At 58.1% G+C, this 27,644-nt stretch overlaps 1 protein-coding gene across 5 annotated transcripts in view; it reads right to left on the reverse strand.

Annotated features, from left to right (window-relative positions):
* BCAS4 (breast carcinoma amplified sequence 4) overlaps positions 1 to 27,644 on the reverse strand; it is an 83,525-nt gene that overhangs the window by 30,181 nt on the left and 25,700 nt on the right. For 2 of the 5 annotated variants that reach the window (XM_044262834.1, XM_044262831.1), the window contains exon 4: positions 23,864 to 23,998. In XM_044262834.1, coding sequence (XP_044118769.1) covers positions 23,864 to 23,998 — 135 coding nt within the window. Of the gene's footprint in view, positions 1 to 9,786; positions 9,890 to 10,392; positions 10,443 to 22,707; positions 22,816 to 23,863; positions 23,999 to 27,644 lie in introns of those variants that run through there. The other 3 variants (XR_006386114.1, XM_044262833.1, XM_044262832.1) reach the window with 3 other exon arrangements.

Here is a 27,644-nt window from a genome sequence, read left to right on the forward strand (position 1 = left end):
AAAGAGAACTGCGGGGAGAGATGGGAGCAGGAAGGAGGCTGTGGCCAGGATCGCCTAAAGGGGAGCAGCCAAGTTTAGGGCAAGAGCAGACAGATTCACATGTCTGAGCTCAAAGCCCTAGAACTTCCCCGCACAGAAGGAAACCATCAAACTATTTCAAGTAAGACAGAATGTGCTCAGGTGTCTGACCAAGTACCTCCCTGTGTCACCATCCCATAGCTGGAAAACCAGGATGAGCCAATCTCCTTGGCCAAGGGCCAGCCTCACGAAGGGAAACAGAACATTCCATCCGTCAACCCTGTATCAGCCACGCTTGGCTCAGCCTACTTGGAGGCACTTAATGTCCAAGCCTCCCACCTGCCCCCTCTTTCTAGCACCTTCCTGGGCTGTGCCCGCCACCACTGGATGGGATGCAAGGCCTCCAGAAGCCCCACACCAGGGCACAACTGAGAAGTGAGCTACAGCGTCAATCTCCCAGCCTCGGGGATGTAATCTGTGGGTAGCCCATGCGCTTAGGATCTCTTCACCCCATTTCTCCTGAAAACTGGTCATTGTAGTAATCCAGAAAATGCAACTTTCAAGCGAATAATGCCAGCGCAAAGACCAGCTCCCTGGTCCTGACACACGGAGGTCAAAGAACATTTTGTGGTCCTGAAAAGCTAGGTCCTTTCTGCCAACCCTCGGGTCCCAGGAAAGGGAAGGGGGTCCATGAGGGGCCAGTGTAGCCTCATCCTGACCCCCTGTTCTTTTTGAAATAGTGCCACCATTCAAAAGGGGGTGCCTCTGAATGGGTAAGACACCCCTCCCAGGGGCGGGGCTTCTGCCCCCTCCCTCAAGGAGAGAGACTTCCAAAAAAGGGAGAAAATCAATATAATTATAACAGAACTAAAGAGAAATCATCCTAAGAGCCTCCTAGCAGCCCTGGACCGAACCCCCGCCAACATCTTAGAGCGTGTGGGGAAATGTGGGCTGTGACTCATGGCTGGCTGGAGAACTGAGCCTGAAGTCAGCCAGGCAGGGGCGACCCCTGATGAGCCAGGGGACTCCAGATGGGGCCTCCAGGGTACAGATGCTGCACTTGGAGAGTGAGTGTGGGGCCCGTCCAGCCTGCACTGCCGCCTGGGATCAACCTCCTGATCTTCTTGCAAGATCACCTGGGCCTGTGCTGGACCCCGCCTCCCTTCCCACCCCCTATGGCTCAAGTGGGGACCCTGGGGGTGGGGGAGCGGGGGTGGGTGAGGGTGGCGAAGGTCTGACCCACCCAAGCTGTGGCTGGTCCCCGGGCTGACCCTGTAACCCAAGCTGGGCCAATGGGAATCAGTCTTGGGGCTCTCACTACTGAGACAAGGATGCCGCCCCCAGGTTGGGGGGATGGGTAATGGGCCATGAACCTGAAGGCCACCTTGGCCACCACAAGGCAGGGCCTGCATAGGATTGAAGCCAACAAAGGGACGCAGAGCTGGGGACAGAGTGAGATAAAGTCCGAACAGTATCATCTGAGCGGCGGAATCCATTACTGCCTGAGGCGGGAGTCACCCTGGGCTGTGTCCTGTCCATGAGCCATGCACTTCTCTCGTTTGCTTCGGCCACGTTAACCTGTGTCGCTGTCACTTGCCCCCGGGCGTCCTAAAGCAATAAACCCACAGCAAAGCCGATGAGTACTTGCCAACCAGCAGCTTGAAGCCGCAGGTAAGGGCTGGTGTGCGAGGCCTAAAGGAGCCAGATGCCCCCTGCGTCAGGAGGAACAGACCGCATCCTGGAGGCCAGGCCCCAATCACAGGCACGTCAGGGTGCCATGGAAACCCAGTCCTCCGCGCCCGTTTTCTCCCGGATTCTCCTGGCAGCCTGCCAAACAGGGGTCTTCCCTGTGTCTCAGAAGTGGCAGGAACCAGGGGACCGGGGCATGGGGTCCTCCAGGCCTGTCCAGCTCAAAACCCAGCCTCTGCCCATCCCCACATAGGGCCCAAGGCTTGGGGGACAGAGCAGCAAATGCAAACCCTTGGGACTCTCAGAGGGCACTTCAGAGATCTCCACCTCCCACCTCCCCTTCTACAGATTCCCAGGGCAGGGTGGGGGGGGCTGCCAGGTAAGCAAGGGGGAGTGTCCTATGCTCCCCAGCTCCCAGCCTGCCGGCAGGAATGTTCCACCGGCCTGGGACTGGTTGGGTGGCGGGACCATCCGACCCTGCAGGTCTTGGACTCTGCCACGCCCCCTCTCGGACTCTCCCTTCACTGTCCCCTCTGCCCCCAGTCCAGAGCTCACCTGCCAGCTTACTGCGCCGGGCCTGGCCTGCTCCCTACCCCCCCACCCCCCCACTCCCCAACCCCCTGTCTACCCACATCCAACCACACGTTCTCTCTTCCACCCTGGACACCTGAGTTCTCAAACCTGCAGCCCACATGCCAGACAGATGTGCTTGGTGGGCTTCATGATGTCTAAAAAGTGAATAATTGCAAACATGTAACCACTCAGATTTCTCACGAGTACCAGACTGCCGGCTTGTCTTGGGCGGGTCACTGTCTCCTAAAGCGAAGCTCGCCCATCTCAGGGTCCTGGCTCGCCCTGGCCACCTGCCCACTTGGTTCCAGAAATCCCCACCCCCTCCTTGGAAGTCCCGGCCCACCTCGTGTCTCTGTTTTGGGATGCCCTAACTGCACATCCTGAATCCTGGTCTGCTTTCTGCTCGGGCCAGGGTCTGCGCACTTGCTCTGTGCAGGGCCGGACGGCAAACATGTCAGGCTTTGCAAGCCGCAGGTCTCTTTCGCAACGACTCAACTCTGCCCTTGAAGCCCCACAGCAGCCGCAGAGAAATGTGCAAACCGGCAGCTCGGCCGGGCGCCAGGAAGACTTTCCTGAACAGTGGCAGGCCAGATGGGGACCCCCGGCCACGGTCTGCCCCCGAGCGAAATCTGTCTTCCTGAAGAGGTCAGGACAAAATTCCTTCCCCATATCCCCCATACCATGGGCACTGGGTGACAGGTCACCTGACCCCCACCAGAGGATTCCAGGCCAGGCCCACTGTGCTGACTGTCCTGGGCCTGGGTGCCTGTGGCTGGCTGCCCTTGGCCATCACTGTGGCTCTAGCCTGTCCTTCCTCACCCCGCATTCTCCCTGCCAGAAGCAGCAGGCCACGCGGCAGCACCACTCGTGGCCTGGCTTCTGAGGTCCACGGGGTCGGCCCCAGAGCCTGGTCAGCCCCTTGGTGGACAGAGGCCTCAGGCTGACCTTGTGCAGGGGAGCTCAGGTGCCCAGAGGCCCACAGTCCTCCCCTAGGTCACCAGGCACTCCCAGCCCTCCAGGGCTTGCGAGAGGCTCCCCCGACTACAGTCACTACGCCTGCTATGCCCCACCACACCTGCTATGACCCACGCAGTGTCTGTGACCCTCCCAGCCCTCTTCAAGGTAGGGTTTTCTCTGCCCTTTGAACCTGCCCCTTGTCCCTCCCCTTGAGGGGGCTACACTTGGCATGGCTTCCAAATAGCAGACTATGAAAAGGAAAAGGAACTGCTCAGGAGGGACCTGGCGAACACTGCCCGAGCCAGGTGGTCAAGGTCAACAGCATCAGTGACAATCTTGTTGGCAGCCTGTGCCCTGGGTGGGACAAAGGCACTTCACCTCTGTGGTCTTCCTCCCAAAACCCGTAGCCCCGATCCAACCATGAGAAAAACAACAGATCAGCCCTAATCGAGGGGTACTGTATGAAATACCTAACCGATATTCCTCAAAGCTGTAAAGGTCATCAAAATCCAGGGGAGACTGAGAAGCTGTCCTAGACCAGAGGCAGCTAAGGAGGCATGAACTAAACAGAACGCGGTTGGTAGCTTGGATACCAACCTGGAACAGAAAAGGACATCAGGGAAAACCTAGCAGAATCCGAATAAACTGTGGAGTTTAGTCATTAGCAATCCATCGGGGTTGGTCCCCGGGCTGGGACAAGGCACCGCAGTGAATACTGTCATAACAAGGAGAGAAACCAGGTGAGGGGTACAGGAACTCTCCGTTATTATCACAGCAACCTTTCCCTAATTCTCAAATTTCAAAAACATAGCTGGGCAGGGGGAGCAACAGGTGGAAGAAACAGCTCTATCCACACAGACTGGACCCCAGCCTCTCCACAACGGCCGTGACCAAGTACCAAGCACATTCTCAGCACCCAGCCCAGGATGGGCCCCGAAGGTTCACAGCCCGTCTGCGCTCACAGCTGCGAAGAGAGGCAAGTATCCTTAATCCCATTTTGCAGAAGAGGAAACTGAGGGTGAGAGAGGTACTTGCCCAAGCTCAGCCAGGTGCGAACTGGCAGAGCTGGACTGCAACCCAGGGGCCACCCAGCCCCAGCCCGAGCCTGGACGCAGGAAGCCCCGGGGTTGAGTGGGGCTGGGGCTGCACTCTCGTCTCGGTGCAGGGCTCAGCACGTCCCTTCATCACCTGCTTTCCAACCACAGGGACATCGGCAGCCCTAGACCCCACCCCCCCGCCACTTTTCAGCCGACTCAGAGATCGCGAACTGGTGGCCTTTGGTTAGCATCTGGCCCACAGACGTGACTGGTTTGGCTCATGCAAATTTAAACACGAGTGAGCTGCCAACATGGAAGAACTGGGATGTTTCAAATAAATACTGAGTTCCTATTTCTCCTGCAAGGAGCAATTGGGCCACGCTGGGTCCGCATTCCTGCAGGGTGCAGGGAGCTGGCCCCTCGAGACAGGGCATGTGCTGCTGGGCTCGCCGCCGTCCCCCGCCCGGCCTGACTCGCTCGTCTGCAGGTCCTGCCCAGCCTCGTGGGCATCGGAGCTGGCAGGGGCTCCAGATGCATGTCCCATCGCTCAGACACGGGGCTGTCGAGGAGCTGGATGGAGAAGGCCTTGCTTCCCGCCCCTTGCCCTGGGCCCCACGGGCTGGGAACAGCCAGCCTGGGGCTACTGCCAAGCCCAGCGGCTGCTGCCCTTCCCGGCTCCCCCACTGCTCACCAGAGCCCGGGAGGCAGGCACTGAGATGGGGCCTATTTTGTGCGGGACAAAGCAGGCTTGGAGAGGGGAGGGGAGGTCACATGCCCAGGGTCACCCAGCTGGTGAAAGGCCGAGCTAGGAATCCCAGTGGGATCTCCTGAGCTTTGGATCTGGTCCCTGCCACAGCCGGCCCACAGGACCTTCCCCTCAGTCCCAGCCTCCCTGGTCTGTCCTAGCCAAGGGTTTTCTGCACCTCAGGCCACGCCTGGCAATTCTGCCTGCAATGTTCTGTGTCTGCTCCAGGGCCCCAAGTCTTCCAGAAGGCTCTGACAGCTGTGAGCAAAGCTCCTCCCACTTCTCTGTAAGCAGCGCCTGTGTGTCCAATCCTGCCCGAAGGGCTGCACCCGCCAGCCTCGCCGCGCCGCGCCCCTTCCCCTCCGAATGCTCCCACCCAGCTGGGCCCCCGGCCCCAACCTCCGCCAGCCCAGTGGCCAGAGCAGCTGGGGGCAGGGGGAGGCTGCTGAGGCTCTGGTGACAGAGGAACAGGGCTGGGGGCTCCCACAGTGGGCAGCCCCTGCCCTGAAGGACCCTACTAGCAGCAGGGACGAGCTGGTGCCGTCTCACTATAGGTGATGCCTACCCTGGGCAGCAGCTCTAGAAGGTTCGAGGAGCCCCAAGGATTCTGCTTTGAGCTGGAGGAAAAGCGTTAACATGGAAACTAGCAGAGGAGGAGCCCCTGGAAGTCCTGCCAAGATATGGCTGCTAAATGCAAAGTCACAGGCAGTCTGGGAGGGAAGACAGGACGGCCAGGAGGGCGGGGCCATGGCCATGTCACGGCCTCCTCCAGACTTAGACCTTCCTGGGGGCCCCAGCTCCCAACCCGGAGTCTGATCCCTCCATCCTGGACCGGGGCTCTGCTGCTGCAAGCCTGGCCCCTCCTCCATCAGGGCCCCTCTTCTGGGGGTCGGGGCTCCCCCGCTGGCTGGTGCTTTCATTGTCACCAAGGGCCCTGGGCCTTGCTTCTCATCCCACGGCCACTCACGGAATTGTCTGACTGCCACATATTTCTATGTATGCTTTCTAAAATATTCTTTTATTTATTTTTAAAGAGTTTATTTGAGAAAAAAGGCGAGAGAGACAGAGAGCATGAGCAGGGAGAGAGGGAGAGGGTGAAGGGGAAGCAGATTCCCCGCTGAGCTGGGAGCCTGAAGTGGGGCTCGATCCCAGGACCCTGAGATCGTGAACTTAGCTGAAGGCAGAGGCTTAACCCACTGAGCTGGGTACCAGGCATCCCTGCGTGTGTGTTATTGAGCACCTGCCACGTTCCAGAGGCCTGAATCCGCACAGGTGTCACAAAGCCCTTCTACAGATGAGCAGACTGAGGCTCTGGGGTTATGTGACTCGCTGTGAGGCCCGCCCACTGCCCAGACTGGACGCCCGCATCCCACCTGTTCTCCATCCCTTCTGCGAACTCGGTCCCGGGTCCCTCTCGCCATCACCGCTGTCATCTCTTCGGGCCACCTCCAAGCTGCTCCCCCTGCCCTTAACCCACTCTCCACCTGGCAGCCCGAGGGACAGTCCTAAGAAACAGATCGGATCCTCTGGTAAGTACAGGGCTTAGAAGAAAATGCGAGTCTCCACCGTCACCATCAGGCCCTGCCAGTGAGGTCACCGGTGGGCGCTCCTCTGGCCAAACCCAGACCAGAGCTGTGCCCCGCTTTGCCTCCACTGGGCGGAGTGTCCGCACCCGTGTTGTTGCTTCTGTTTGGTCACTGGTGTTCTCCTGTTTTTGAATGAAATGCCACTTCTCTAGAAAGGACGAGTCTCCAGCTTCTCGTTTAAAAACTCCAGAGCTCTGGGGCACGGAGAGGTGATGACGAACTGGTACTGAGCTCTGGTCACACCCTTTCAAAGGGGACAAGCGCTCCCACCTCAGCCACTGGCCTGGCCCAGAGAGATGGCGTTTGCCACCCCAGAACCTTGTGATCCTGGCTGGCCATAAACTCGGTCTGCCCCCTCCCAGCACTCATAACCCTCCAGCCTGGAAATCCCTTCCCGGACTTCCCCGGGGTCTTTCCTGACTTGGACCCTTACACCTGCTACTCCCTGCTCAAAACTTTGTCACCTTGAGTAAAAGGGTCTTCTCATGCTTGGTGTCTTCCTTCCGACCCTCCTAAGGGACCCCCAACTTCACCGGTCACCTTTCTTCCCCCACTGCACCACGAAGGAGCGTATCCTGTCTGCCTCTTTCCTCAGTCTCCCCACCGCGCTGAGCTCCACAGGGAGGGGACCCATGTCAGTCCTCAGAGCCCCAGAGCGGGCGAGAAGCGAATGAATTAGAATGTGCCCAAAACCCGAGACAGAGGAGCAGGAAGGGCTGGCCTCTTGCCAAGTCAGGGCTCAGAAGCCTGAGACCAATGGTGACGTCAGCAGAGAGGGACACCCGAAGGGGCCCCGTTCTGGAGTCACCAGGTGGCCTGAGGCTGGCCTCCCTGCCCTGCCAGGTCTGTGCCCCGCTGCTGGAGACACCAGGTCGTGCCAAACATGAAACACATGCCACACAGCACCTGGTCTGGACAGGAGCCTGGGACGGAGAACGGTCATCTACGAAAATTCTGGTGAAATCCAAGCCAGGCCAGAATTTTCGTGAACAGTAAGGGACCCCCGTCGGTGGGCTGGTGTCGCCGCCACCGCCTTCGTGCCGTGAGAGGACAGTGAAGGAAAGTGATTAAGGGGCCGACGGGAACTCTGTATTGTCTTTACGAGCTTTGTGCAGGTCTAAAATCATCCGATACAGAAAGGTCATTTAAAAATAAATAAAAAAGGCGTGTCCATGGCAGCATCTGCAGAACACGGAGCCAACGACCCAGAGAAGGGCTGTTAAATGATGACCCCAGTGTCACCAGGAGCCGTAAAAGCCGCTATACCTTCCGCGACTTGAAATCACGGCTCACGACGACCCCTTGCAGAGGCTCGAACCCTAAATCCCGTTGTGCAGGTGTGGGAAGTGAGACTCAGCCGGCTCGGGACCTCACTCAGGGTGTGACGTCTGCAGGTCACAGACACACGGGGACAGCCTCGTGGCTGGGTCACCCCCCCCCCAAACTCCCCCTGCCCGTGCACTCATACTCTGTCGGATGCTCTGTTGTCCCTGCCTGGAAATTCCGAAAAAGCTTTAACAAACTGCTGCAGCCGGTCCCAGGACCTCTGGGCTCCCAGGTGGGTGTTCACACCTCAGCAGGGTCACTCACGGATGACTCCATGGGGAGCCTGGGGCCAGCACCCTTGGCTGGGGAGACACCCCCGGGGGGCAGAGGGTGACAGCAGGAGAGGTGGTGAATTTGAGGGGGGCGGGGACAGCGGTGTTGGATTTGGGCGGAGCCAGGACTGACCCACTCTTGGCAGGGAGCAAGGAAAGAAGTTTCCTTCCCCGCCCAGAGCATCAGACCAGCCGCCCCCTCCCAGGGGTCTGCTCAGTCCTGCAGCCACCTTGTCAGGTTCTTGACTCCCCACCGGAGGCCCGGCCATGCCCGGATGCCAGCCAGCGGTGGCCCAGCTCCCGACGAGCGTCCACGGCCTCGGTCAACATCTGGCCGAGGCCCCAGCTGGCCACTGTCGTGAGGGCACCGTACAGCTCTCACTCTGATGCTGGTCACCAAGAGACTCCTTGGAGGCTTTGTCAGCCAGCCTCAAAGGTGGTTGGTCCATAAAAGAATGTTGAAAATAGCACCAACAGCTCCGGGAAGCAGAATGCGAACAGACAGGAGCAAGCACTGGGTCAGGGTCCCTAACGGGGGCAGCTGTTCTCCATCAAATAATCAAGCCATGAGGGCGGGAACAGAGGCATCCGCCCGAAGCAGCAGGTGTCAGGAAGGCGCCTCCACGCCTGCCCCATGCCCCTGCTCAGCGGGGAGAAAGACTTCCCAGAGGGCTGGGCGGCCACCTCCCGCCAGCCGAAGGAGCCTGCCTCACAGCCACTGCCCAGACTGTCCCCTGTCCCACGCACCCGGACAGCCTTGCGACCCTCCTCTCAAGCCACCCTTCCTTCAGACCCAGGGGCTCTCAGAGTGTTAGTCTGGGCCTACAAACCTCGGCTGGGCCTGCCTCCTCCGAGCAGGCAGCCTGGGCTGCGGCCTCCACATCCGTGTCGCTATTCCCGCGGCCCTAGCGCTCGCCTCAGGAAGCCCTTTTCCAGGAGCTTGCGCCACCCCGCCCCCAGCACCCCCCTCCGCCGGCCCCTGTGCGTTCCTGGTCTGATGAAGACATTTTACCCACTGCGCCCCCTGAAAGTGACAAGGGAGGATTTTTAAGGCCTGGAAAGTAACATCTGAAAGTGAGAGAAAGAAAGAAGGAGGGTTCGAGATGGGGAGAGCAGGAGGTAACTGGAGACGGGGAAGGAGGCGCAGACAAAGAGAGGGAGAGCCAGAGGGGGACAGAGACACACCCGAGAGAGAGAAGATGTGGAAACAAGATAGGGGAGCCTGAGAAAAAGCAGAAATCGATGGAGGGCAAGAGCAGGAGGGGAAGTGAGGGAAAGGGGGGGGTGGGGGAGACGCAAGGAAGTAAGACGGAAGAGGAGAGGGAAGGACGGGGCCCGGGGGAAGAGGGAGGCACACCAGGAAGAGGGTGATGGGGCAGGTTGGGGACAAGGACCCGGAGGGGAGAAGATGGTGACAGGAGTGTGTTCAGGGTCTCTGCAAACCCCAGCAGGGTCGCTGCGCCAGAGACCACGAGCAAACACTCGCCCACCACCCCCAGCCCCACCCCTTGGTCAAAGAAATCATATTCCCAGAGGACAGAGGCTGTGAGAGGTCAGTCACTGTGGAAGGGACGCCGTCTCACCTTAGAGGCAACGCTTTGCTGTTCTCCCATGTGCTTCGGGACTCGTGGAAACTCTGGTCTAAAACTCTGAGCCGAAGAGCCCAGCCAGGGGGGCCCCAGCATTCTGGTGGCGAAGGGACAAAGTGGGGTAAAAGAGAGTTCCTAAGCACACGCCCTCTGCCACGCCGCCCCCTGCCACCCAGCCCCGAGGCAGCCCTACCCCACCTGCAGGGACTTTATCGGTCTGTCTGTCCATCTGTCTGTTCAGGGCCGGCCACACCCTGTGCCTGGTGCATTTTGAGGCTGAATCAGTTCACTCTCAGTCCTCAGCCTGGAGCCCCTCTGCCTCCCTGGGTGGCCTCATTCAGCCTCGGGGTCAAGGCCACAGCGGGACACCTGTAGGCCTGAGCCACACACTCGCATCTCCGACCGGGTCTCCACCGGCAAACACAGCCACACAGACTCTCGAAGCACACAGCAAAAGCACACAGCAACTTGGACGAATCTCCGGGGAAGGATGCTGAGTGAGAGAAGCCAGTCCTGGAAGGTTCCCCGGTGCAGGATTCCGCTCATAGGACGTTTTTCAAATCGCAAAATTTGAGAAACGGAGGGCAGATCCGTGGTTGCCGGGGACAGAGCAGAGGTGAAGGCAGTCATGAAAGGACGGCGGGGGACCCCTGTAATGTTGGAGATATTCCCCAGCCTGACCGTAGAGGCAGAGACAGGAACCCAGATAATAATGTAAAAACGTACAGAACCGATACAACGGTAGAGAACCAACTGTTTCAATGTTAAGACCTGGCCAGGATACTTTACTACAGTTCTGCAAAGTGTTACCACTGGGGAGAAATGGGCCAAGTGCATAAGGGATTTCTCTGTATTATTTCTGCCTGTGAATCTACAATTTACAATTTAATCTACAATTAAACACCGTGGCCCCTGCCCAACCACGCACACACACACAGGAGGAATGGACCCTGTTTCCTCAACCCCACCCTGCTCCACCCTGGTCCAGACCATCCGCATCTCTCCTGGACCATCCCAGCGGCTCAGACCTCCCAGCTTCCACTCTGGCCCACAGGCCAGCCATCTGGAACCCTCTAGAGCAGAGTCACAGCCCTGGGCCCAGGTCCGATCTCTCTGCTCCCTCCACCTTTGCCTCTGGCTCCTGAGGGCTGCCTTCTCAGATCTCACTGCTCCCCCAGCTGCCCGAGACACCGGCACACCCCCTTTCCTACCTCCTCCAGGGCAACCCCTGCTCGAGTCACCCTCTCAGGGAGGCCTTCCCTGACCACCTCCTACCCTTGGCCCACTCCCTACCTACTGCTTCTTGATCTTCTCTGTCCCCTCGGGCCCTAGGGGGTCAGCTGCTGGAGGGCAGGAATATTCTCTGTCCTCCTTGGGTCCTGAGGATCTGAAAGACCGAAAGCTCGCACAGGTGGGTGGCTAAGTATTTGCTGAACAAGGAAAGGAATGTGTGAATGAACAGAAGATCCAAGGGGAGGTCCGTGGAGATCTGGCCTCAAAGGAGTTAAGTCTGGCCCAGGGGCTGGGGTTCTGGAGTAGCCCAGGACATCTAACAGGGGAATGTGGGGGGAGGAAGAGGCCTGTGTGTGCCTCAGCACAGAGGGGGGATGGGCAGGGCCAGCTCCAGAGCAAAAACCCAGGGGACAGAGAATACCATGTGCCCAGCCCCCAGCACCCATCCCAACACGCTATCAAGAAAACCAGAAACTGGGTTTAGGTGGAGGCTGAGCTCACTTTCTGGGGTCTCCTGGGGATACAGGGGTCAAGACTGAGGGGTCAAGTCTACCATGTGCCCAGTTCCTCCCAAGTGGCTCACTGCTTGGGGAGCAAGGATGTGCGTGAAGGCAGGGATGGGGGGCGGGGGTCACAGAGGGCCGTGGATTTGCTCTGAAGTGGTCTCCAAAGCCCCGCCATGGACCTACCAGCGCCAAGAGCCAGTCCCTCCATCCAGCACAGGAAACTGTCCCACTCCCACATCCCTCGGACAGCAGTGGCCCCCCTCCCTGCCTAGCTGTGTGATCTCGGCCAAGTTACCCTCTCTGTGCCTCAGTTTTCTCACCTGGTAACAGGGTTAATAATGGTTTCTCCTTCACAGGGTGTTAGGCCCACATAACCGTGAAGGGCTCAGAAAGCAGTAAGTGCCCAACGGTTCCCGACTAATGTCATTATTACTATGGCCCCGGAATTCATATTCTTTTAAATACCGTCAGTAGCTTAGAAAGAGCCCAAGCGGACAATTTCATAACATTGCATTTTTGGTATTAAATGCATTCAGTTTCAAAACATGAACATTTAAACTAAATCACGGTTGTGGCAACCCATGCTGGTACTGCTCTGATTTTTAATAAAAAGGGGCCTCAAAAATTAATAAGCATGGGGGCCTCTCCCGGCCACTGAAAGACAGGGCTCATTTATCAATCACGGCAGCTGGCTCACAGTAGATACTCAATAAACGCCTGCTGGTCACTGACAAGTTACCGGAGGCCACACCAGGTACGGACATGCTGGCAGCCAGCCCCAAGAGCTGCCCCTGGCCGTGGCCTCCCATTTCTCTCAAACCAATGACTGATGCTATCTGAGTCGCTCCTGGCCACTCCCCCCAACCCACTCCTGGGGAATCGCCTGAGGCCTCTGGAGCCAGAGGCAAGCCAGAGAAGAGCTGCCAATCACAGGAGGGGAAGAGAGGGTGAGCGCTGAGACCCCCAACCCAAGCCCCAGGGGGCACCTCCCTACCAGCGTTCAGCAACATCCAGGCCTGGAAACAGCCCTCCCTGCTCCAGCTCCTCACTACATCTAAAAGCCAGCATTACCCCCTTCTGACTGAGGTTCTAGGTTAATTATTAGGACTCTCCAAGTAACGGGAACTTTGGCCTTGACTTTAGGTCTGGCAGCAAGACCAGGTGTGATGGTATCAGCCGAAACAGGCACCTGGACAAATTTACTGCTTAATGAGATGTGGTTTATTTTCCCAGAAGAAAGCTGACCATGAACACAGGCAAGTTCAAGAGCTTCCCAGGCTCCTTGGGCATCAAAGGGATCACACTTCCTCCAGAAGCCCCAACCCCAGCTGCGGGCATCACACACGTTTCTGCCCTCACCGAGGGCTGGCCTGCATGCGTCGCGTTCCCTCGGAACCAGGATGGCCTGTGGCAGCTGCCCGCCCTCTGCCAGCCCGACCTTGCCTGGGGGCACCGAGCAACCCAGCGCCAAGCCAGTCCACCCTCTCCGTGGCAGCCACTCTGCTGACGGCTCGCTCCTTCTCTGTCACATGCACGGGTCGGGGGCAGGCAGCCCTCTTCAGCTCTGTCTGCTAAGAGCACCTGCCCGGGAAGCTTCACTTTCTGGGGAGAACTTGAGCCTAGGCGGGGACCCAGTCTCGTCATTCCATCGTCCGTGGGCACTCAAGTCACAGCTGTACTCACTAGGGCTCCCTGTAGCATGCGTCACCGTGGGACCCCCTCTCCCGGTACACCTATGTCCCCAAGGATGCCGGGACTCTGAGGGGGCGGCGGTGTCCGCGGTGCAGCCCAGTCAGTGGACGCAGAACCAGACTCAGCCCTGGGGTCCCTCCACTCCATCCCTCTTTCCATCTGAGGAGGGAGGGGTCCTTGTGAGACCCCTGAGGGGAGGATGAGGTGAGAAGGAGGGAGGGTAGGGGGCTTGGTGAAGTTTTGTGTGTTGTGTGTGACACAAGGAGACAGAGAGAAGCCCAGAGACACATGCAAAGAGGCAGAGACAGGCAGATGAACGCTCCTGACACGGGGATCCAGAGGGACAGGGAGCCTGACCGGGGCTGACCTCTCCACGTGTGGCCAGTATGGACACCGGTGTGTTCAAAGTGGTGGGGACTCAGAGGCGGACCCCACATGCTCCTGGTGCCTGTCCCCCTCTGAGTTGCCACCTCGGCCAGGTGAGCTGCGGTCCTGCCATGAGTGAGGGTGTCCGGCCCCGGGGAAGAGGCGGCTGTGGAACCACCAGTCGTTCCAAAGGAAGTTTCTACAAAATGGGCCCCAGCAGCACAGACTCACAGGGCAGCTGAGGGCCGCACACATGGATCCCCATTCCCAGAGGCGGTGTGCAAGCCCGCGGGTGCTCTGGGGCAGGATGGCCGGGGGCACCTGGCTGCTTCTCTTCCCTCTTCCTCTGCCTGATTCTGGGTGAGCAGCTCTACCTCTCCCTGCCTCAGTTGCTCCTCTATAAAATGGGCCAGGGATGGCCGCCCACCTCTCTACAGCAAGCAGGAACTGAGGCCCGAGTTCAGTAGGGAGCACCCAGCATAGCACCTGCCCTACGGGGCTCCTCCCTGGCTCCTCCCCTAGTGAGTTACGAGCCTCATCACCCAAACGGTGCTCCCGCCAGAGCAAGGGCCCGACAAAAGCTTACTGAGTGAAGAGGGGATCCTGCACACTGAAACCCTCACCCCGATTCCAGGAGGTTTGAGCACTGCTTCCCTATTTCATAGAAGGGAAAGGTAAGACCCCGTTCCAAGGCTACGGAGCTGATGAGCAACTTGTTGGGCGCTAGAACCCATGCTTTCACATTTTTAAACTCCTATTTTGGGGGGTGCTGGGGTGGCTCAGTCAGTTAAGTGCCTTCGGCTCAGGTCATGATCCCAGGGTCCCGGGAACTGGGCTCCCTGCTAGCGGGGAGTCTGCTTCTCCCTCTGCCTCTGCCCTTCCCCCTGGTTCATCTGTGCTCTCTCTCGCTCTGTCTCCAATAAATAAATAAATAATATTTCTTAAATTTTATTTTTAAAAATAATAAATAACATCACATAATAATATTAATATTTATTATATTTATTACATGTATGTTAATAAATTTATATTGTATATATTTTATATAATAAATATATTTACATTATATAAATAAATATATGATTTAATAAATAGTATTAAATATTATTTAATATTAGTAATATTATATAATACTGATAATATTTTTAAAAATTATCTTGGAAATTTTCTGTATTTATAGGAAACACAAGAAAGCAAAGAGGCGACGATGATGCGCCCCACATACCACCGTCTGGCTCTGAGAACTGTCCTTCATCTGGGCCAGCAGAAGGTTCCTATCCCAGGGCAATTTTGCCTCCAGGGACTTTTGCAATTTCTGGACTTCCATGATGGTCATAAATGGGGGCATCTGGTGGGCAGAGACCAGGGATGCTGCTAAAACCATACGACGCACAGGACGGCCCCGCAGCAGAGAACGATTGGGCCCCAATGACAGTAGTTTCAAGGTTGTGGGACCCTGGTCTGAACCCGTGCTTTCCACTACCCGCCTCTCAGTACCACAGGTGTTTGGTCTACACTTGGGGAGGGGCGGGGGCAGTGCCTTAGAAGCAGAAACAGGGAGAGGGGGATCTAGGAAGGATGAGGGGGACACTCCCCCTCCCTCAACCAACAGGCATTGACCCCACACCTGGGCAGGCTCTGTAGGAGGCCTGGGGGCTAATAGGTTCCCGGAGATTTCTCGGAACCTCAGATTTGTTTTCCGAATCAACTGACTGCACATAAAAATCTGCATTCCCAACCTCTCCTTTTTAAAAGAAGGCCAAGATCAGGCCACTCCGAGCAGTAGCTCTGGGCTGGCGTTGACGGCACCTGCCCGGCACCCCGTGCTGCACTTAGGGTCACCGGACCCCAGTGTCTGAATTTCAGCCCCCGAAGCACGAAGAACATAGGGCTCTAGAGTCAAAGGAATGAAGTCCAGCGTTCTAACTCCCGAGTCTGTCTCCTCATCCGTACAGTGGACATGGTAAGAGTACCTGACAGGTGGGCATGGGGGAACCCAGCCACGGCAGGTAGGGTACTGGCTCCCACTGGCCCTTCTGCCTGCTTACCACTAAGTCAAAGACAAGACAGTCCCTCCCCTTGAGAAAGTCTCAGTCTGGGGGAACGACAGGGGAAGACACAGAGGACACCCCGCTAGGACACCAGGGGATGGACAGGAAACGGGGAGCCCAGAGGAACGCTGCCCGGGGCAGCGGGTTGCAGGGCAGCTTCCCAGGTGTGGTACCGTTCAACTTGGCCTTGAGCAATGAATCAGCATTACCAGGGAGGGTATTCGAGGCAGGAGACCGGCATGTGCAAAGGGCAGGGTGTCTACCAGCCCCAGGGATGCTGCGGTCACAGAGATGCTGGGGGTGGACACAGAGGCTGATGGTGGCGGTGCTGGAGAGGGCGCGCCGTGCACCACCCCCCAGGGGGAAGTTGGAAAGCTCCCACATGGGCTTCAACGAAAGGCCCCCCATGAGATAAAAACCCCTTCTCATTGAAAGGAACTTTCTTCTCAGTCGCCCTCAAAAATCTCAACAAGAATGTAATGCTTTAAAAAAAAAATCTGGTTCTCAAACCAGCCTGCCGGGAGCCCTCTGTCCCTCCCCAGCACACATGCCACCAAACATCCGGAGTCAAGCAGATCCATGAACGTGTGAGTATGTAGCTCACGGAGGGCCAGTGTGGTGGGGAGGGCGGGGGGGGGCTGGTGAGTAGGGGGGCTGGGGACCAAGCGCCATGCAGCCCTCCATTGTTGCATTAATATTTGCCATCTGCTCGTGTTGCATTTCCACCGCGAGGGATGACGGGACAGAAGGAGAAGAAGAGGCCAGTTCAGGGCCCGGGAGAAGGAGCCTTGGAGCCTCCTCTGCCTTCTTTGTGTTGGTGCCTGGCTCAGCCTCCACCGCCAGATAAAGCCCCAGCCAAGCCATGCCTCCTTCCGGGAGTCACCCCTCCAGGGGGATTGGGTAGAGGGAGGGGGAGGCGCCCTGGCCAGCCAGAGCCTCCCTCCCTCCCTCCCTCCCACTGCTGGACTGGGTGGGGAGGGAGCTGGGGGTGCACAGAGCAAGCAAGCTGGAGGGGAGGAGACACGGAGCCTGGCACTGCTGACTCCTACAGGCCAGCCTGGGCAGGGCTGCTCCGCCCACAGCCTCCATTACCTCCAGGAAAACCCAAGAGGCGGCCCCAAGCTGCAGGGGAGAGGGGCAGGTCCAGACTCTCATCCCAGCTCAGCACAGCCTACGATGCCTCCCAGGAAATCAGCAGGGAAGCCATCAAGGGCCAGGGAAGCCTGAAGAGCATCTGCTGATTAATAGTTACTGAACACCTACTATGTGCTCCGCTGGGGTAGGAAACTCAAAGGCCCTGGGGCAAGTACCCAGCAGGGGTGGCTTGGGCCAGATGGTGGCTCAGCAGGGATACTGCTCAGGAGCCCGGACCTCTGCTTTGTCAACAGAAGACAAGTACAGATGCTTCTGTGAAATGTGGTTTTTAAATGCTGGCAACTCATTTCAGTTACACACACACACACACACACACACACACACACACACATCCCCCAAGCTGGGCAAAGAGCATACTTCAGTACGGCCGATTGGATCTAAGGTTCTTGCATGCACCACCGTGGCTACTGAGGTAGGGGTCTGCGGCCTTAGAAAGAGAAAGGGGACAGACGCACGGAACAAAGTCAAAGTTGGATCAAATCCTGGCTTTGCCACTGACGCTCGGTGACCGTGGGCGAGTATATAGACCCCTCTGAGCCTCAGGTCCCTTCCCCATGAAAAGGGATAACAACAGCTCGCTCTGAGCTGGTTGTGGGAAGCGGACTCAGGGCACAGAAGGCCCTTCGTGTATGTGCTCGCAGAGCTCTCATAGTTGGGGCTGTAGTAGATGCTCTCGGAAACTGCAGGCTGGTGATCGCCTGCCGGCGCCGGCACAGAGAAGACGAGAAGATGCCTCTTCGCTCCCCCTGCCTCCAAAAGCCTCTAAGGAGGTACAAGCCGTCAGCCTGACATCCAGAGCAGGGGAGGATGCTAGACACAAGGCGCCATATGTTTTCCCCACTGTGCTTACCATTTAGAAACATTTGCTGCTGACTTTAGACATCAGAAGGTTTAGGGTGCCTGGGTGGCTCAGTGGGTTAAGCCTCTGCCTTCGGCTCAGGTCATGATCTCACAGGGTCCTGGGGTCCTGGGATAGAGCCCCACATCTGCATCCGGCTCTCTGCTCAGCGGGGAGCCTGCTTCTCCACCACCCCCTCCCCCCGCCTACTCGTGATCTCTCTCTCTCTGTCAAATGAATAAATAAAATCTTTGAAAAAAAAAAAAGAAGAAGAAGTTTCTTAGAAGACTTTCAAGGTCTAGCTTTCTTTCCGAAACAGGAAAATTGGGTCATCCCAGGGAGAATATAGTTGAGCAGCCAGACAATCCGTCCCCCTTTAGATGGGGTGTGGGCTCTGCAGTCCCCTGCGGGTCCCACTCACTACTCCTTGCCGCATCAGGGTGGTGGACATGCTCCCAAACACAGCCGGGCTGCCCCTGGGCATCTGGCGGCTGAGGAAGGGGCCAGGCCGGGCTGCAGTCTGGGCAGCCCCTGGGCAGCCTGGTTCTGTGTGGGTGTCACGACTTGGCCCCCAGTGGTTTTGCTATTAGCCAAAGAAATTTCCTTGGAAAGCATCATACTCTGATCCACCAGAAAATGAATCAAAATGACACCTCCTGAACAAGACGTTTTGGCTCAACGGAAAATAAAACAAACAAATTAGCGGGGCTGCTCCGGGCCTCCAGGCACCGGTGCAGAGAAAGAGGCCTGGTGTGGTCCACAGGACGCCGGCCATGGGGCCGTGCAGGGCCTGGGCCCCGGGGACAACTGACATTGTCTCCCATCCCCTTCCAAGGCCCTTCCGAGGCCCCGTGGCTCCAGCTCTGTCTCACACTTCCAGTCCCACATACATCTAGGAAGATCTCCAGGAGCAAGGGGCCCTCTGCGTTGACCTGGGTTGACAGCGTCTGCTCAGGTGGGGTCCCTGGAACCAGACACTTGTCCAGGAGACCTGGGTCCCCCTCCTGGAGCCTCTGTTCTCACTTTCGACTGGACAGGGGCCCTGATGCCCAGGGAGGCGGGGACTCTGGCGAACTCAGGGCACAGCCTGCGACGTTTCTAGGCTGAGGACTCTTGCTCCTACCAACTGAGCCCGGGAGCTCAGATGGTACCACTCGCCTCACTCGGTTCTCACAGGACACCGTTCAGGTCTCAACACAACACGGCCGACCCCGGACACCAGCCCGAGCTAAGCGGAAAGGAGCCTGGTGGTTCTCCAGTGAAACAGTCTTACCACATCCCTCGCCTGCTATGAACCTGTCCATGGCTCCCCATTGCCCTCAGAATAGTATAAAACACCTCCATGTGGCCTGAGACACTGCCTAACCTGGCTGTGACCTCATGTCCTCTAACTGTCCCCTTTGTTCCCTCTTGGCCAAGCCACACAGCACTTCCTGCCGTGGTCCCGCCCCACATGCCCTCCCCTCCCAACTTCACTCGGACTTCCTCGTCATTTGGTCCCAGCGAACGTGGCCCTTCCTCGGAAGCCATCCTTGGCTCCCTCAGAGCAAGCCAGGGCCCCCTTTCGAATTGACTATATACTGAATTTTCTTAGGATTTGGTCACCGCCTGTATTCTCTCCCACGAGACACAGGCCCTCTGAGGGAAGAGATCACAGTTCTCTCCCAAGGCAAGGCAGGACAGAGTTAAGAAAGTGCATTCATATCCAGATGCCCCGCTGTGTAATCTTGGGTAAGTTACTGACCCTCTCTGTGCCTTAACTCACTCGCCTGTGCAATGGGGAAAAAAGCAGCAACCCCACACCCCCACCTTCTGGGGCACTGACCAGCCGAGGACAGCGCGTGCCGCCACAGGCCTGGCTCTGTGTCTCCATCGCCATGATACCCACGTCCCGCTGAACAATTGGACACTCTGTCCTGGGTCACTCCGTTCATGTCCAGGCAGAGCTGGCTTTTCGGGTCTACTGATGCTCAGACTCAGAACCGTCCTTCGGAGAGTGCTGGAGTCTTTCTCTTCCTTTCTGTTCCCAGGGCCTGGGTGGAGGCCCTCATCCCCTTGCATCAAACACCGAGCCAGGTCCCTGGCAGGCTGAACGTCCCTGGTCAGTGAGCCAGCAGCTGAGCGGTCTGAGGCTCCCGGAGGCCGAGGGACCTGCCCACGGACGCGCAGCTACAATTCGCCGGAGACGCGGCCTGGCTACCGCAGGAGAGAAGTGCCATGCTTAGCCAAAGGCTATAAGGGAAAAATCTTGGGACGTTATAAGAATCAGTGTAAAAGTGTAACGGGAAACGCAGCACAGCATGAAGCTAGACCATCGTCCCATAAGCGCACACACGTGCGTCGGCAGGGAAATCCTACCATGAACCACGCACGTTCTTGGGCCGGGCGTGGCCTGGGGTGTCAGCCCTGCCCTCATCTCAGCCTGAGGACAGATGGCCTGCTTCTCGGGCGGCTCAGGTCAGAGGTAAAAGGCCTGGGTTTCAGGTGAGCCGGCGACGAGGTGCTGTCCTCAGGCCAGCCCAGGCCGCAGCCGGCACCCTGTTCTGGGTCCCTGGCGCTGGGCTTGGGGGTGGAGGGACCACTTCCTGGCCCTGTTCCTGGGGTGCAGGGAGACCCCGGCCCAGCTACCCTGCACCCTCCCTGGGCCCCCAGCTACGTCTGCAAAGTGAGGAAGGAGGGAGAGGAGGAAGGTGGGAAGGAGGGAGGGCGGGCTGGCCAAGTTAATAAAAACAAGGACCAGTTTTCTCTCTGCGCCCCACCCCCCCACCTCCTTCCCAGGAGCTTCTGCTCCAGCTCATGGACTAGCAGGAATAGGGAAAACAGAGCCTGAAAGGCCCATGCCCAGCTCTAGAGGTGAAGGCTGAGAGCCCTCCCTCCTGGGCCCCATGAGAGTGTCCCCACCCCTCCCCTAACTCCAGAAGGGTCACAGGGGGCAGTGATGGTTGGTGGGATTTCGGGGGAGTGCTATGGCTCATCTTAGAGGGATGGGACCCCTTGCCAGCACTCCTACAGGGCCAAGGGAGACTGAGAGCCCCTGTCTCATCCTTCACTCCACAGGGCCCTCAGGGACCCTTGGGGACCCTTGGACGGAGTCTAAAGAGGGTGAGTGAGGGCAGGAGATGGAATCTGGGGCTGTGAGGGGCGGCTTCCCACTGTGCAGGGGACGAAGGCCTGTGTGGACTCACGGAGAGGAAGCGCCTTGAGCCCCGTGTGGAATCCCGGCTTCGGGGGAACCCACCCCGTACTCTGCGAGAGCCCCCATCTCCCAGACGGCGGTCCCAGGTCCAGAACCGGGCATAGCGAGGGTGCAGGGCCGAGCAGAGCAGGTTACCTGCCCGGAGCCCAGGCCGCACTCACGGATCTGAATCCTGGCTTCCCAACTTTCTGGGTGGACAAGCTATTTGAGTCTTTCTGCCTCAGTTTCCTCCTCCATAAAATCGGGACAGTGACAGACCTATCTCCCGGGGGGAACATCTGGTGCCTGCAGAGTCAGGGCCCCAACACGAGCTGTGACGACCACTACGCTAGAAGGGCTCCTCCGGCTCACACCCTCGGTGCAGGTGCAGCCCTGGACATCCTGGGGTCTGCACACACTCGCGTGCACACACTCGCGTGCACACACCAACGGGCACCACCTGCCCCAGACAAAGCCCTCCTGGGGCCCAGCTGAACACACTGGGTTGCTGAATGACTCACCACCCCTGGCTGGAATGCACTTCCTGGAACAAGTCACCGCAGGTAAGCCTGGGGGCCCCCTCTCTGCCGGCTGGTAGACATGAGAGGGCGCAGGTCCCAGCATGCCCAGCCACACCCACGTGGGATCCTGCTGCAGGAGTGGGCAGGGGAAGCCCCGTTTCAGAGGCCTGCGGGCCCGAGTTCCAACCCCAGCACCGAGTTCAGATATATGACTCTCTGTCTCTGAGCCTTAGTCTCCACTTCTAAATGGAAACACTACTGCCAACCACATGGGGACAACAGCGTATCACAGCAAAAGACTGGAAAGTGCAAAGACCAAGGGCCCGATAGAACCCACTGTTAGAAGACTTGCTGGAGGCCATGGGCAGTCCTCTGATTTTCCCCCCGATGTGCTTCTGAACATCGGCGGGCAGAGCACTGCGTGACTGGTGGGTTCCTGTTTACCAAGGAACAGTCACCACAGATCAAGGAAGAGGGGGACAGAGAAGCAGCTCCGGACTTCATCATTGTTGGATGACATAAGGTAGCCTTTGCCCAGAGATGGGGCAATCCCAGAGGGCTTCTCAGAGGAGGTGGTGTGAACTTAGGCTCTAAAGGATTAATAGGAGTTTCAAGACCATGAGTTCTGCGAGGCCACTGTCTGGCTGTTACTGGCCTTGGGCGAGTGACTCACCTGGAGACGGGCAAGTGAGCAGCACATGCCTCAGGCAGGTGTAAGGCAAATGGAGCAATGGGGTCCCGGCAGGGACTAGAAAGGGAAGCCCAGTCAGGTATCCCGATTCACACCATTGAAATAACATTGCCTGGCCAAAGAGAACGGAGTACACCAGCTAAACGCTGTTGGTGGGCTGCAAGAGCATAACCGCTGAAACCTTCTGAACTTCCACTGCACCTCCTATCCGGTCGGAATCACGGTCACGGCCAGTGCACATGAGGGCTGGGAAAGGTAAACGAATCCACACCCACAAAATGCCTAGAGCAGAGCCTGGAACACAGTCAACAAAGTGGAGATGTGCGGGCAGGCAGAGGGCCGGAGGAGCGGAGGGGGGGGTCCCCCCAGGCAGAGCCCAGGAACAGTGAGAGACCCTGCTGAGGGGCAGGACAGGGCAGCTGGCTGAGCTGTGAAGGGCAAGGCCCCAGAGACAGGTCAACCAGGGTCCAATCCTGCCTTGCCACACCGGGCTGTGTGGCCTCCCACAAGTCCCTTCCCCTCCCAGAACCTCAGAATCCTCATCTGTAAAGCAGGGGGTGATGAAAAATTTCCTTCCTCCAGAGACTGATCTGAGAAGACGCACCCCAGAAACCAGCCGACGGAGCGCTTGGAAGAGACCGGACAGGAACCACGGTGACAATGACCGGAGGCGGCTTTGGGCGGGGTTTCTCAGACTCGGCGCTACTCAGGTGCGCAGCTAGAGAATCCTCTGACGTGGGGGGGTCTTCCTGGACGGTGCAGAGTGTTTAACGGCACCCCTGGGTTCTTTCTTTTCTAAAAAGATTTACTTACTTATTTGAGAGAGAATGAGAGCATGTATGCAGGGAGCCTGATGCGGGGCTCAGTCCTGCGACACTGGGATCATGACCTGAGCCGAAGGCAGACGCTTAACAGACTCAGCCACCGAGGCGTCCCACCGCCCCTGGTTTTTACCCAGTAGATGCCAGCAGCCCTCCACCCCACATCCAGCTCAAAACCAAAATATCTCCAGACACTGCCCAGTGTCCCCTGGACTGGGAGGCTAGCAGATAACAAGTGGCAAAGACAGATGTGTCTTAAACACTGAAGATCTCCACTGCAGAATCAGTCTGGCCTCAGTCTTCACATGGGTAAAAGGGACACAACGATAATTTCTTTGGGGCTGTAGGGAGGATCCCAGGGAAGCAGAGATGTGGAAGGAAGAGACTTTTGCAAGGTAGGAAGGGCCACGAGCAGGCTGGCCCTCCACGTCCCCAGCCCTCCACGTCCCCAGCCCTCCACGTCCCCAGCCCTCCACGTCCCAGCCCTCCACGTCCCCAGCCCTCCACGTCCCCAGCCCTCCACGTCCCCAGCCCTCCATATCCCCAGCCCTCCACGTCCCCAACCCTCTACCACCTCGGCCCCTCTGGTCTGCTGGAGGCTAACTTGTGCCTTTCAGGAGAAGGACCCACCCTGAGTTCCGAATGTCACCCTGAGCCTGTCCTTAGGGGTTTAAAGACAGGACAGGAGGGCAGGGGGGTTGTCCCTGCTCACTGCAGTAATCCCCAAAAGGCCACAGTGCTCAGCATACAGCAGGCGCTCAATGGTTGGATGAATAAGCGAGTGGTCACAGCACGGAAGCTCAAACTTCAGGGCAAGAAAAGTTACTCAAGGGAGGGACAGAGACACTCCAGCTGCCCCACCACCACCCCGCACGGGCCCTGGGTCAGCGCTCCCTCAGCCAGCCTTCCAGACGCCCGTTTCCTGTCTGTGGAAGTGAGATGTGCCCTTTGAACCCTCACTTCCTGAGCCCCTCTCCCCACTCTGGAGCCAGGGAGGAGGCAGGCGGTGGGGAGATACTCACGCTCCTGAAGGAGGGAAGCCCGGCGGAGCCCAGCCATCTCCGCAGAGCCTGCGAGAAGGCCCCGTGGTCCCGCTCGGCCCGAAGCACGTGGGCCTCCAGGAAGGAGACGTGGTGCCCAACCATCTTGACGAAGGCCTGGCGGAGAGAAGGCAGAGCCCGGGATGCCCCCGCGGCCACGGCCTGGGGCACGGTCCTAGCCACGCGGTCCCCACCTGTGGAGAGGCCAGGACCTCCCTCGCGGTGGCCGGCGGGCTCCTGAGGAGGTCACCCAGGGCCCGCTCGGCGGGGGACATCCTCTGACACCCTGACTGTAGTAGTCACGGCTCCGCGGGAGGCCCGGCCACCTCTGCTGTGTCCTTCTTACCTTCTCCCCATGGGGACCCTAGTTTCAGCCTCTGTTTCACAGCAGAGGGACACTGAGGCTCAGAGAGGTCGGGTCGCCTGGCCAACAAGCGGCCGAGAGGGGACTCAGGGCACATCCACCAGACCGCAAAGCCTTCTGTATTAGAAACGAGTTTTTTAGAAATTGCCAAAATGCTCACTTTCATAGTGGATGGCTTTCAGAGTCACCGTCAGAGGCTGCACAGGGCAGGCAGGAAACTAGCAGGTGAAGGAGGGCGGGGCGGAGGCCAGGATGGCCCAGAAAGCTGGGTCCAGACCCCCGGGGGCCCCTCCACGCAGGGCCTCTGACACAAAATTCCCAGTTGCAAAAAAGAGAGAGAAAGATGGAGAGGGAGGGAGAGAAGTCTGGGGTCAGACTTGACGGATTAGAATCCAGGTTCCGGGGGCGCCTGGGTGGCTCAGTGGGTTAAGCCGCTGCCTTCGGCTCAGGTCATGATCTCAGGGTCCTGGGATCGAGTCCCGCATCAGGCTCTCTGCTCAGCAGGGAGCCTGCTTCCCTCTCTCTCTCTCTGCCTGCCTCTCCATCTACTTGTGATTTCTCTCTGTCAAATAAATAAATAAAATCTTAAAAAAAAAAAAAGAAAGAAAAAAACCAAATGTCCGGGTTAGTTTTGAAAAAAAAAATTGTTGATTTTATGAAAAGTCTCCCGTTTTAATCCATGCTAATAATAAGTTCACAATTTAAAAAAAAATAATACTGTGTAGGCCCAGAAAAATTCAACCCACTCATCTGCCTCCTTTTTTTTGGTCTCTCTGCATGCCTTTCTCTACACTGAGCACACGTGTGTGTCTGTGTTCACGTGTGTGCGTGTTCACGTGTGTGTATCTAAGTGTGTTCGTGTGTGTGCCTGTGTTTGCGTGTGCACGTATTCATGTGTGTGAATGTGTTTGTGTGTTGCGTGCATACATGGCTAAGGCCACCGAAGGTAGCAACTCCAGAGCTGCGGGGGCTGTGGTAGATGAGGCAGTGAGGGCAGGCCTCTCTGTGGAGGGGACGGTCAGGCCAGGGCCTGAGAGAGGGGCCGTGTTCGCCCCACCAAGGACAGAGAGCAGGGCCCAGCCTGCTCTTGAACCACAGTGGACTGGAAGAGAGTTTCACCAGGAAGGAGGACATCTCAGAGCGGGGCCCTATGAGGGAGCCTCTCTTCAGGAGAAGGAAGCTCATGGCCCCCAAGGCCTACCAGGGGCCCACCATCCCCAGCCCTGCCCTCTCCTCCTCCTGCACACCAGGCACACAGGCCTCCCTTGGCTTCCCCAAAAACGCAGGCCCCACTCGCCACAGGGCCCTTCCACCTGCTCTCTCCAGGCTGGGCCCTGCTCTCTGTCCTTGGTGGGGCGAACACGGCCCCTCTCTCAGGCCCTGGCCTGACCGTCCCCTCCACAGAGAGGCCTGCCCTCACTGCCTCATCTACCACAGCCCCCGGCACTCTGGAGACCTCCAGTGTCTCTGTCTTCTTAGCCCTCTTGAGCCCTTCCGAACTTCCTGTCTGCTGATTCATAACCCGTCTGCCTCTAGCATGTGGGCCCTGAAAGGTCAGGTGTGGAGTCCATGCTGTTCACGAGGCCAACCCCGGAGGCCGGTCGGCCTGCAGGGGCTCTGCTGGATGGTGGGGACATGGAGGGGGCACGTGCAAACGAGGGCGTCCTGAGCAAAAAGACGGTGTGGCACGGCTGCCACCCCAGGCTGCTGGTGGGGCCAGAGCTGGAAGGTCCAATGAGCCTCATGAGATCTCGGGGGCATGGGAGACAAGGGGTCCTGGGGCCAGGGGCAGCTAAGAGGCATCAGCTTGTGAAACCCAGCACAGAGTCCCGTGGTATCTGTCCCCCCCCATCCTCCCCGTGGTGACGCCAATCTGGTGGGGAGCGTGAGGGGACACTGGGGAATGCATGTTCCTGAGGCTGAAGGACCCGCCAGCCAGGGAGAGGCCCGACTCAGGGAGGCTCCGACACAGGCAGGGCAGGGGCAGCAGGAGGGTGACCTCTTCGTGACGTCGGTCTGGGGGCTGCACTTTGGGAGTAGGGGGGACACCTACCTCATCTTTTCTAGGATGAAAATGTGCGACTTTCATTATCAGGAAGGAGGGAAGAAGGGAGGAAAGAGGAAACTCCCCCTTGTTTCTGAACATACTGGTAAGTGCTGATGGGCGTAAATACTTCTGACAAAAGGCCCCGGCTTCAGACCAGGGCACTGGCCAGCCGAGAGAGCCAACACTGGGCACCGGGGAGCAGTTGGGAGATGTCTGCACCCCCCAACTCTACCACCTCCCAGCTGTGTGACCGTGGGCAAACCACCTCCCCTCTCTGTGCCTCCCCTGCTTCCTCTCCCAAATGGGACCAATAACAGGGCTTGGCTCCCCGGGCTGCTGGCCAATAGAGTGCCTTCTCCCCAGGAAAGCACTTGGGGTTCCTGATTCGCAGCAGGTGCCCTGTATGGATTCGTTTTTAATACTAAACCTGAGAAAGGCCCTAGTGCCTGCTTGAGGGGTCACCCTGCGGCCCCCAAGCCCCTCCTGGTAGGTGGCACTGATCTGAGGGTGGTCCTGAGCTCCCTGAAAGGCCCTGACCGCCCCCCCCCCCAGAAGCTGGGGGTCCGTGGCCAGCTGGGCAGAGCAGAGAGCAGCCGTCCCAGACCCTCTGCTCTCGGCCGGTGCCAACAACCAACAGAACAGCGGTGGTCCTCACCAAGCACCTGAATGGTCCCCCAGAGAGGTCCACGTCCTCATCCCCTGAACCTATGACTAGATCACCTTACAGGGCAAGAGGGACTTTGCAGAAGGGATGAAAGATCCTGAAATGTGGAGGCGATGCTGGCTTGTCTGGGTGGGCCCCATGTGGTCACAGGGTCCTTGTCAGTGGGAAGCAGGAACGGCGGAGTAAAAGAGAGTCTGGAAGGAGCTAGGCGTGGGGAGGAAGGAGAGGCAGAGGCTGTGGGCCGAGGAAAGCAGGCTGCCTCTGGATGGTGGACGAGGCCGGGACACGGAGGCTCCCCGGAGCCTCCAAAAGGAACCGGCCCTGCTGACAGCCCAGTGTTAGCCTGTAAGACCCATTTTGGGTTTCCAGCCTCGGGAGGATGGTAAGCTACAAATACGTGTTGTGTTAAGCCCTTAGGTTTGTGGTTATCTGTTACTGTTACAGCAGTGCTTTGAGGTTGGGTCTCTCCTGCTGGAGCAGGGCCACGGATGGCACCTGTCTGTCTCACTGGGAGAGCCCCTCAGTGGCACACAGTAGGTCCTCAGTATTAGTGGACTGACTGCCACGGGAAGAGCCGGGCCAGCCTGAGGAGGAGAGAACCAGGGAGGGCTTCAAATCTTCACATTTTCTTTCCTCTGTCAAACGTGTGGAATAAAATTCAAATGAATCAGCTATTCCAAGGGCAAAG

This window comes from Neovison vison, chromosome 8 (assembly GCF_020171115.1).
Source record: "Neovison vison isolate M4711 chromosome 8, ASM_NN_V1, whole genome shotgun sequence".
NCBI lineage: Eukaryota > Metazoa > Chordata > Mammalia > Carnivora > Mustelidae > Neogale > Neogale vison.